The sequence below is a fragment of the Peromyscus californicus genome, unplaced genomic scaffold (genome assembly GCF_007827085.1).
Source record: "Peromyscus californicus insignis strain IS unplaced genomic scaffold, ASM782708v3 Scaffold_7__1_contigs__length_154581171, whole genome shotgun sequence".
Taxonomy (NCBI): Eukaryota; Metazoa; Chordata; class Mammalia; order Rodentia; family Cricetidae; genus Peromyscus; species Peromyscus californicus.
The window spans coordinates 10,889,851-10,900,515 of record NW_026294595.1 but is presented as its reverse complement, the minus strand read 5'-3'; the positions used below and the strand labels follow the sequence as shown (position 1 = coordinate 10,900,515).

The window sequence follows — 10,665 nt, the reverse complement described above, 5'->3', positions numbered from 1 at the left end:
CATAGGAAAGTCAGGGTGCAGTGTTTAAGGCTGTAGTGTGTGTCTTCCCATTAGCATTCCTGCAGCCTGGGAGCCAGGTTCCAGCTCCCTATACTGCCTGTGCCCCAGATGGCCCTGCCTCCCTGCCACACATGCTGGCCAGGGCTGGAGGATGACCCTGATGAGTGATCTTCCAGGATCCCAGGGTGCTGCTTCCTGCCTGCAAGAGACCCCCCCCCGCCCCTACCCCCACCCCACGTTCAACATCTCTGGTGCTGTGTGTTTGCTCTTAAGCTAAAGCTAGTCCTTTGACTTCTGCAGCTTGAGGATTGGCAGGGACGGACCAAGTGCCTGTCACCATTGACTGAGGGTCCTTCCTTCCTCCAGGCTGTTTTAGGAACAAAGACCAATACCAGGTGGGCAAAGCTGAGACTTTATTAAGAAAGAGCTAAGAAGAGGACCCTGAGGCCAAGGCTTATAAGACATTAGAAGCCAATGGCGACAGGCACCTGAGCCTCCACAGAGTCATCTGTGGGTGGAACAGGAGCAGTCTGGGAATTATCTACAGGGGGCGCTGGGGCAGCTTCTGAGTCATCCACAGGGGGCACAGGGACAGCCTCTGAGTCATCTTCAGGGGGAGGGAGGGTGTCCTCACCATCAGTCACTGTGGGCAGCACCTCGTATGTCACAGCCCAGTATTTCAGGAACTTGACCCTTAGGTGCTCCTTCATGGAAGTGCTAGTTATCTCATTAGTGATGTCCAGGTACTTGCCATTCTCCGAGGTATAAGGGTACCAGTGTGTGGGCACGGGTGAGTTGCCCATGTTGGGATCCCTGCAGAGTGAGAAGAGACTGAATAAGTATCGAAGACTACAAGGAGACTGAATGTTGTGGAATATTACTTTGACTATGTAAAGATGTGTTATATTTGTTTATTTTGTTGAATATTTAGCTATGTAAAGGTGTGTTACATTTGTTTATATGGTATTTGTTTAACTGTGTAAAGATGTCTTACTTTTGTTTGTTTAACTATGTAAAGATGTGTTGCCGTTTCACCTCGCCTGCCTAAGGCACCTGATTGGTCTAATAAAAGCTGAGCATCCAATAGCTAGGCAGCAGAGGGATAGGAAGGGCTGGCGGGCAGCAAGAATAAGTAGGAGGAGAAATCTAGGCTTGAGAGAGATTGAAGTAGACAAAGAAGGAGATGCCTGGGGCCAGCCATCTGCCAGACAGACAGACACAGAGGAAGCAGGAAAGATAGGACATACAGAATGAAAGAAAGGTAAAAGCCCTGAGGCATGAAGAGAAACAGGTTAAATTAAATTAAAAGAGCTAGTGGGACAAGCATAAGATAAGGCCAAGCATTCATAATTAAGTCTCCGTGTCATGATTTGTAGGCTAGCAGTCCAAAAAAGCCTGCTTCAGCTGGAGGGAGACCTGTGCTCCCAGACAGCTCTGCACATAGACAGGTTGGCCATCCCAGCCATTTTGATACTAGGTCATGATGAGCATGTGTTTGGCCTTGGGGCTGGGTCAGCAGCTCTTCTGCCCATGTGCAAACTGCCCACCAATGCTTGAGGATAAGAAGTTTGTCCAAATGAGGAGACAGGGCTAGAACCCAGGCCCACAAGGCCACAGTGACAAAGGAGTCCTCAAGTCTGCTGCCCTTGATCCTGGCTCAACCCCACATCTTACCCACTCCTGGCAAAGTTGGTCCAGTAGGCAATCATAGCCTTGGAGAGAGTCCTGTCTCGGGCCCGGTAGCCCAATGGGGTGGCGAAGGGCTTTCCGAAGACGTACTGGAGGTCATCAGCATGGTCAGCCCCCATCCATTTAGGGTAGACAGGCATCCGTGAAGGGTAGGAAAACAGGTAAGAATAGGTATTGCCACTCCTGAGGGAACAGAAACAGCTGGGTTGGAAGGGGGCTCCACTGGGAGATAAGGCCCTGGAGAGAGGCCAGGAGGAGCAGGGCAGGGAACCCCAAGACTCACAAAGAAACTCTTTTGTAGCCTTGACTGGCCTGGAACTTACTATGTAGACCAACTGGCCTTGAACTCCCAGAGATTGCCTCCTGAGTACTGGGATTAAAAGTGTGTGCCACCATGCCCAGCTCTCAACTGGAGTTCTTGATACCCAGGGAAAGAAAGGCTGCAGCCCACATTCATGGGTCTGCAGCTTCAATGTTCATGTCTCCACTCTACAAAATATTCAGAGGCCTCCTCTTCCCATAGTTCAGGGTCAAGGATTTCTTTCTCTCCATCTGAATTCATATTTCTCACATGATTGGACAAGGTATGTGCCTCCATTACTCTTTTAACCTTGACTGATGGGAAGCCCAAAGCTAAATTCATGGTTTAGTTAGCCAAGAGGCCTTGGTCGAAAGCTGCAGAAGTCCCCTCAGGAGCCTCCCACACACATACCCCTTCCCAGAACCTCACTTGGCATGGGCTCTGTGCTGGGCCAGAGCAATCTCCGTGGGTATCAGGAAGAGGATGTCAGTCTCAAAGGCCACCACTGTCTTCTTCTTGTTCTCCTGGGACGGGTCCTGGGCCCAGGACTCAGTGTAGATGTCAAAGGTGGTTTGGGCACCCTTAAGCCCCTTGTTGAGAGTGTTTCCACTGACTAGCCTGTAGAAGTCCTCCCTGCATGGGGATGGGTGAAATAGACACCAGACCTGCTGTTGGTGTTGACAGGAGCATTCCCTGCCCTTTTCTCACCCCAACACAGCACCCACCTCCTCACTCTCACCCTACCCGCCGCCTCTGAGCCAGCTCCCCAAGCAAGGCCTGTTCTTTCCCAGCCCTGGGCCCCCTGCTCACTCTGTGACATCCTGGTTGGTCTTGTCGATGGCTGGTACATCAACAGTAGCAAAAAGGTGGCCATCCATGTCATTAATGCCAGCTAAGTAGTCAATGTCGGCGGCATTGGCATACAGATTGATGGGGTCATCAGGGATGAAGTCTCCATCGACGACAGGGGTGAAGCCCAGATAGTGCCATATGGGGTCTGAGTGGGAGAGCCAACAGGTTCTTGTACCTTCAGATGCCTGCCTGGTCCTCCCCTTGACCTTATGTACTAGACTTGACCTCTTTCTTCCCTTTTCTGACCAGACCAGGGTTCCTCGACCCCAGCCCCAGGGACTCTGGGGCCACAATCAGCTTGTGATAGGGATGACTGTCCATGTGTGTGCTGCTGAGCTTGTCCCTAGCCTAACCTGCTAGATGTCAGTGGTCCCCTTCTCTGGTTGTGACAGGCAAGCTCATTCCCAGACTCTGTCTCACGACCATGTGGAGAGTCCACTGCTCCACAGGCCAGGGCTGTCTGTTCTCCCACTTCAGTGCCCTGTCCCCGCTCTCTTTCCTTGTTGAACCTACACCAGGGATGAGGTTTCAGTCTGCTGGCCATCGTGCATGAGGTCTGCCTGCCCTCCAGGCTTGCCAGCTGGCCTGTGCACGGCTCAGCTGGTGGAGATCCCTGGGCCCAGCACAGCCAGGCCTTCTGCAGTGGCACCCCAAACAAAATAGTTGGCTTGAATACCAGAGGTGCTCAGAGGCAGAGCATTTGCCTGTCAGGCATAAGCTCTGGGTTTGATCTATAATATAAAAAGATAAAGGAGATACAGGGCACAAACGCGGACTGCTAGACTTTGCTTTAGAAGAGTAAGCAAAGAAAAAATTCCATGTCCTAGGCTGACAGGCTGTTTCTTCATGTTTGCTGGTAGCAGCTCCAGCCAGAAGGTCCAAACACCACAGGAGGTATTTGGAAATTTGCAAATGATTGCCACATTAACAAGGGAGGTAAAGAGTGGCCATCTGGCATAGAAGCCCCAGGTCTGGAAGTCCACATATCTTCCTGAAATTATGTATGGGTTTCTGCTATTTGGGACTCATGTTTTGCCTGCCTTCCTTTCTTTTTTCCTTCTTTTTTTTTTTTCCTTTAAGACAGGAGGTCTCACTATGTGGCTCTGGCTGGCCTCTCACTGTGTAGATCAGGCTGGATTTGAATCCACAGAGATCTGCTTGCTTCTGTCTCCAGAGTGCTGGGATTAAAGGTGTGTGCCACCACACCTGGCCATGTTTGGCTTCTTAAAAGTCTCTCTGGAGGAAGGGAAGAAAGATCAGTATACACCCTCCTTTACCACTGCAGCCTGCTAGGGGGTAGTGGCAGGAAGTTAGGGACAGGCCCAGTTGGCCATCTTTCTATCCTAGAGCTCAGCCTTGCCCCACAAGGGCCCCCTTTTTACTTCCAACCTACATGCCTCCCACCCAGCAGCAGCCACTCACACTCCTGGCTTTTCAAGGGCAGCTTGTAGGCCAATGTCAAGGCCCGGGGGTCTGTGATCTTCAGACACCTAGCCATCTTGCCGGTGTCGTCTGTGGGGCATCCCACCTTCTCAGCAATCTAGGGGAAGGCAGAGGCAGGAGGTTAGAGGAGGCAGTGGTCAGGCTCGGAAGGGTCCCCACCTGGCTACTCCTGCCCTGTTGCACTTACCTTTTTGGCCCAGAAAAGTGGGTTCTTCTGGATGGCCCAGGGGCTCAGTGCCACACCACTCTGACTGATGGCTCGCCGGATGAGGCCCTTGTTGTATGGGGAGAGGGTCTGCAACACCCAGAAGTCCTGTCAACAGGCTGTACCCTGCTCTGACCATTATCCTAGGCCCCACTGGCTCCCTCCCTTAATCTTGGAGTCAGACTCCACAGCAGAGGGCCCCAGACCTGCAGAGAGACACTGGCACCTCCGGCAGACTCCCCAAAGATGGTGATGTTATCAGGGTCTCCCCCAAAGGCTGCAATGTTCCTCTTCACCCAGGCGATAGCCATGTGCTGATCTCGAAGGCCAAAGTTACCTGAGGGTAAGAGGAGTAGCCTTCATCAGGAGGGGCCCTCAACTAGAGTTGGAGGAGGCTAGAGATGAGTGACCTAGGGCTTATACAGAGGGTGGCAAGTCATGTGGACAGGAGGGAACCAGTCCTAACTGCATTGACACCCTGGGAGAGTCCAGGATGGCAAACTGGATCTCCAGAAGGCTGAGCGGAAGGGGAGTTGCAGGGCTGGGCGGTGCAGTAAAGCCGGCTGGTGGCTCTGCTTAAGTCCTACACGTGTTGCCTCCTACGGTCTGTCTGTCCTTTGGCTTCCATGTCCACTCGACTCTACCTCAGCTCCCCTCTTGCTCTCCAGGACTCAACTTGTGTCTCTGTCATTCTATCTGTCCCTTGGTCTCTCTCATTTCCTGATGGCTGCCTAGGGCTCCCAGGTCTCATAATTCAGCTCCAGTCCCCCCAACTCTGAAGAAGGTTCTGGGTCTTCCCGTAGCTGTCAGGGTAGAGGGTTCTGGAGTGCATATATCTGCTGGGTTCAGAGTTCATAGGGTTCAGCACACTCAATGTTCCAACATACCTGGAAGGTTGGCATCCCCAGTGCTAAGGAAACCCAAGGGTCCAACACGGTAGTTAAAGGTGACCACGATGACGTTGCCCCGAGTGGCGATCTCTTCCCCGTCATACAGGTAGTTTTTGAGGACATTGGCCCCATGGCCAGACCCCATAAGGAAGGCACCTCCATAGATCCAGACCATCACAGGCAGGTTCTGGGACACTGAAAGGGGCAGACAGGGACTTCAGACACTAGCAGGCCCTCTCCCCAGCCAGCTCATTAACTGTGTTAGAGCAGGTGCTCAGCCCAGGCTGCAAGGATCAGCAGTGGGCACCCCCTCCTCGCCTCAGCCCTGATTTCAGGTATATTTGGCTTTGCAGCACCAAATGCACCCCAGGGCAGGCTTTGAAGCTCTGGGGTGGGGTTGGGATCCTCTGGGAAACTGTGATCCAGACCTTGTTTCCTGCCCTGGGGGACCCAGATATTGAGGTAGAGGCAATCTTCTTGCCCATAGGTGTTGTCCTGGGTGATGGTGGCCTGTAGGCATCGTTTCTTGAAGTCCTTGGCCTTCAGAGTTCCTACAGTGAGAGACAGGGCAGATGTGAAGAATACCAGCTAGGACCAGCCTAGCCAGGGCCAGCCAGCAGCACCCAGTACCCACCTTGCCAGCCAGGGTGACGCTGGGGATTCTCCAGGGTCTTGGCGGTGGCAAAGGGGATGCCCTTGAAGATGTCAACCGAGTCACCACCCAAGAGACTGAGCTTCTTGTTGTCGCCCTCCACGAAACCTCCTTCTGTGTACACAGCACCTAGCTGCAGGTGACACATAGCAGGGTCAGATGGGCTTGGGCATGGTTCGCCTAAATCCAGAGTGGCCGGCCGAGCCCTTTCCAGGGTGCTAGCAGGTCCCCCTGCCAAGTGCCAGAGAGGCTGGTTCACCCCCACCCAACGCTGGCACATCCTCCTACAGCTGTCCGAAGCTCCTCCAGCCCGTATTCTGCTCAGTTGGAGTGACGTCTAGATCTTGGCTGAGACCTGGTATGTAAGATGGGTCACAGCAATTTCCCCCCAAGGCTGGCTGTCAGAGGAAAGGCCTGTCCAAATGCTGACTGTGGTGGATGCTCAGTGCTGCCAGAATGTTTCTGAGACCTGACTCTCCTTCCCTTACCTTTCCCACTGCCTAGCTAGCTGGGCATGGATCTGGTGGCCCCATGTCCAAGCCCTCACAAGGCCAATCAGTACTGCCACTTGGTGTCTAGACTTTTTTTTTTTGTTTGTTTGTTTGCTTTTCGAGACAGGGTTCCTCTGCAACAGCCCTGACTATCCTGGAACTTGCTTTGTAGACCAGGCTGGCCTCGAACTCAGAGATCCACCTGCCTTTGCCTCCTGAGTCCTGAGATTAAAGGTGTGCTCCACCACTGCTCTGTTGGTGTGTAGTCTTACCCAGTGGCCTAGAGGCAGGTGCTCATCTGCCCACTGTCCCTGCAAACCGAGGGGCAGGGGCTCTCCCACTCAAAGTCATTTTGAGACAAGGCTGTCCAACCTCTGTGCCAGTGCATGTCCCCTCCCATCCTTCTTGCATCCGACCGGGACACATGCAGGAGCAGCTCTGCTTACCTGGCAGCAGTGATAGTGTGGCCTCCTGCTTTTCCCCTGTGCAAGGTTTCAGGTAGGGGGAAGTAGGCAGCCTGAGGCTGCAGGCCCAAGCTAGGATCCCAGCAACCCTGTGAAGTCCAGGCCCATGAACTCCCTACTATCCTGGGTGAGGAAACTGGACAGAGGAGTTGGGGAGACTACACAGACAATTGGGGCATCCGAGGTTCCTTGTTTCAGCCTCCAGGCTACTGGGAGGAGTCGAAAAGCCAGCTTGGGGGAGGGGGTTAAGTGGGGGGGATGTCACCTCTCAGTGTGTCTGTATGGTAGTGGTTGACCCGAGTGTCTCAGGTGGGGACCCAAGGATGTAGAGATCCTGGCCAATGTCAGGATGGGTGTGTTGGCTGGCAGTAGGGTAGTGGTGAGAAAGTTCAGGTCCTTCTAACACCCTAAAAGAACTCTCTCAAGAAAGAGAATTACTTCTTTCTCATGGAGTGAGCCCAGCACCAGCACCTCAACTTCCAGGCTCCGGGGGAGGGAGGGTGGTCCCCAGGGCCCAAGACAGCACGACAAGGGTTGGAGCATGAATGGGTTGGAAAGCAACGTGGTGAGGAGCTGGGGCCCGTGCAGGGATCTCTGCCGTTCTGTGACTTGTCCACACACCATGGAGAATGATGGCTAAACGCAGACTTCAGAGGCGCTCCAGAAAAGCTGGTGCAGCCTCCTCAGGGCCCTTGGAGGGGAGCCTTGCATACAGTAGGTAGGGTTCACCCCTCTCAGGAAGAGCAGGAAATGGAGGTTACTTGGGAGCCAGGCCCCTGATTTGGAACAGACGTTTCAGATTCCTGTTCAAGACAGGATGGGGTTGCTGTGTAATGTCAGGCAAGCTGCTTCTCTCTCTAGTGGGGGCGGGGGGGGGGGGGGGTGGCGCTTAAGAAGGGGAAAAGCCAGAGGTTGTAGGTAGGCTTGCCAGACTTAGGCCCACCTGAAACCACAGAGCAATAGTGGGCTTTTTAGTATAAATGCTCCAAACAGTGCACAGGATGTCCTTACACGCAGAACTGCTGCTGGTGTGAGATTTCCGTACAATTCTGCATGCTGCGCTAGGCTTCCCATGAACAAGAGAAGCTGGGTGTGGCCCAGGCAGGACCAGAGCTTCGAGGGCTGTTGGGCTTGCTGGCCTTTTACTCCTTCCCTTTCTGTGACCTGTCTTCCATACTCTAGACAGTCCCCAATTTCCAGATCTTAATGAAAGAGGGCCACAGTCCCCTCTGGCTTACCTTTGCAGCATAAGCTGCTGCCAAGCAGCAGGTGAGGCCAAGAAACAGAACCTCCAGGTGCCCCATGGTGAGCGTCTGCCTCTAGGCAGTCCTTCTCGCCACTTTTCCAGTATTTATGGAGCTGGAGCCAAGGCCGTGTGCGTGCATACCGTGTACTCACAGACGCACAGGTGTGGGATGGTCTGTTCTTCCCAGGTCAGGCTGGCCCCGTGCATCCTGAGTGGTGCCCACAGTGCACCTGTGTGGGTTACTGCCTACCTGGGAGCAGAGGCAGGTGGCATGGATAGTGAGGGGGAGGGCCTCCCAGGGCCAACTCTGGCTGGGTGCTGAGTGTCTTGCATTTTCTGTCATATTAATTCCGTCAGTTTGGGGTTTAGTGTCACCTTCAGAAAAATGGTGTGCTTCATCTCAAGGTGCTGAATGCCCCTACCTTAGTGGGAAGTCCATGAGGGACTCCCAAGCCACAGGTGGCTGTGTGCTACTAGGCACTGGTGTGGCCGACCCTTGGTAACTCCAAGAGCTTGCACTAGGGATGTGGCAGTGCAGGCTGAGGGCTGGAGGCAGAGTCTCCTGGGAGGGGAGGACAAGAAACTCCAGGTGGACATGGTGGCACAGATGGAGCAGGGCTACCAGAGTGAAACCTAGTGTGGCCCCAGGGCTTGGGGGCACCTCCAGATAGAGAGTCTACTTCACCTCTGTGCCTTGCTGGAGGTTGGAGTGGGATTCCCCACAGAACACAAGCAAGGATTCTGGGACACACCCAGGCAGAAAGAGACAAAGCCTGGGTGTAAAGGTCCAGAATGAGGGAGGGAGGGAGGGAGGGAAGGAGGGAGGGAGGGAGGGAGGGAGGGAGGGAGGGAGGGAGGGAGGAGGAAAGTACTGGGCTTGGAGGTGAAGGCCAGTATGAGAACAGCCACCATCCTAGGGATGTGTACTTTGGCTACCAGGAAAAGATTATCACAGTAACAGACACAAACCAAGTCTCGAGAGGCTCCCTTTAAGGAGTGCAGTTACCTTGGACACCTGGAAGCCATGGCAGCTGGCCAGGCATAGCCAGAGTCTTCCCAAGCCAGTGGCCCTCACATCCAGGAGCCCAAGGCCCCAGCTCAGAACACAGGGGGACCTACAGACCCACATGTCCTAGTGCGTCCATGTGCTGTGCCCAATCCAACACGCAGATCTCCACGGTGCACAGTAGGTATGCAGATCTGCGAGGGCAGGAAGTTGGGACACAGCAGAGGTGGGGTAGCAGGAAACACACAGGTTGTATCTTGTGCCAACTACTGATTCTGAGAACCAGTGCTAAAGAAAGCAATTCTGTACTGGGGAGTGCTGGGTTGAACAATGCAGGGTAGCTAGGAGAGCAGGACGGGGAAGCAGGAAAAAAAAGGAAAAGGGCCTCTTTGTATCTAGTGTTTAGAATACTTTTAGGTTCACAGCAACACTGAGCAGGAAGGAGAGTCCTCATGTCCACTTCCCCAACACTTGAGTGGCCTATGTCTACAGTGACAGACCCAAAAGGACACATCTCTGTCACACACAGTCCAGTAGTGCCAGCTGCTGCTGACACTGGATGTATTTTTTTTTTTTTTTTTTTTTTAATGGCACGTGGAGTTCTTTATGGGGAGATTCTAGGTTCACAATTGGATGCTCACCATCCACAAGCTCCCCAAGGCTGGGCTGAAAGCATCAAGGTCAAGTGATGGACCACACAGAACATTAACCCCACTGACACAAACCATTCAGGATTTAGGCAGGTGTTTTAAGTATGGTTGGTTTTTTTTTTGGGGGGGGGGAGAGTGGGGAGAGAAATTTTTCCTCAAAAGCAAAATCCACCAACACTGGTCCCACATAAAGCAGAACTACAACCACAACTCAGGCCAGGGCTGCTGCTGCCACTCCCCAGCTGTGTGGCCCGAGCCTCAGTTTCTCCAGAGAACCTCTGACAAGGAGCTCTTGGCAAATTGCAGGGTCTGCAATTCCCTTTCTTGTTTACAGGTGCGCTGGAAGAGGTGCTTAAACTTTGTTCTTAGGCAGGAGACAGGCATGGGATCTAACCTGTGGGAGCGCAGTTCCTTCCCTTCAGGTACTGGTCTGCAGGACTCACCTCAAGTACAAAGGGAAGAGAGGATTAAGTGACCCCAAGCAGCCTTCCAAGTTTATCATGTTACTTTGTCTAATTATTAACTGTTAAGCATACGTACTTCAATGATTTGTTTTTTTTTTTTGTTTGTTTGTTTTTTGTTTTTGTTTTTGGAGACAGGGTTTCTCTGTGTAGCTTTGCGCCTTTCCTGGAACTCGCTTTGGAGACCAGGCTGGCCTCGAACTCACAGAGATCCGCCTGGCTCTGCCTCCCGAGTGCTGGGATTAAAGGCGTGCGCCACCACCGCCCGGCTGATTTGTTATTTTAAATTACGTATATGTATCTGTATGGAGTATG

At 53.1% G+C, this 10,665-nt stretch overlaps 1 protein-coding gene across 2 annotated transcripts; it reads right to left on the bottom strand.

Annotated features, from left to right (window-relative positions):
- Window positions 1-308: 308 nt before the first annotated feature.
- On the bottom strand, window positions 309-9,033 carry Cel (carboxyl ester lipase). Of its 2 annotated transcripts, XM_052723897.1 has the most exons (11): window positions 8,226-9,033; window positions 6,015-6,165; window positions 5,809-5,931; window positions 5,378-5,575; window positions 4,697-4,827; window positions 4,473-4,580; window positions 4,265-4,382; window positions 2,801-2,987; window positions 2,420-2,623; window positions 1,675-1,872; window positions 309-813 (listed from the first exon to the last, which is right to left on the bottom strand). In XM_052723897.1, the coding sequence occupies exons 1-11, from the start codon at window positions 8,289-8,291 to the stop codon at window positions 465-467; spliced, it is 1,833 nt and encodes a 610-aa protein (XP_052579857.1). In that variant the 5' UTR covers window positions 8,292-9,033; the 3' UTR covers window positions 309-464. The 2 variants fall into 2 exon arrangements, with proteins under 2 accessions (XP_052579857.1, XP_052579856.1); XM_052723896.1 differs by lacking the exon at window positions 8,226-9,033 and having other exon boundaries at window positions 6,015-7,853.
- Window positions 9,034-10,665: the final 1,632 nt, after the last annotated feature.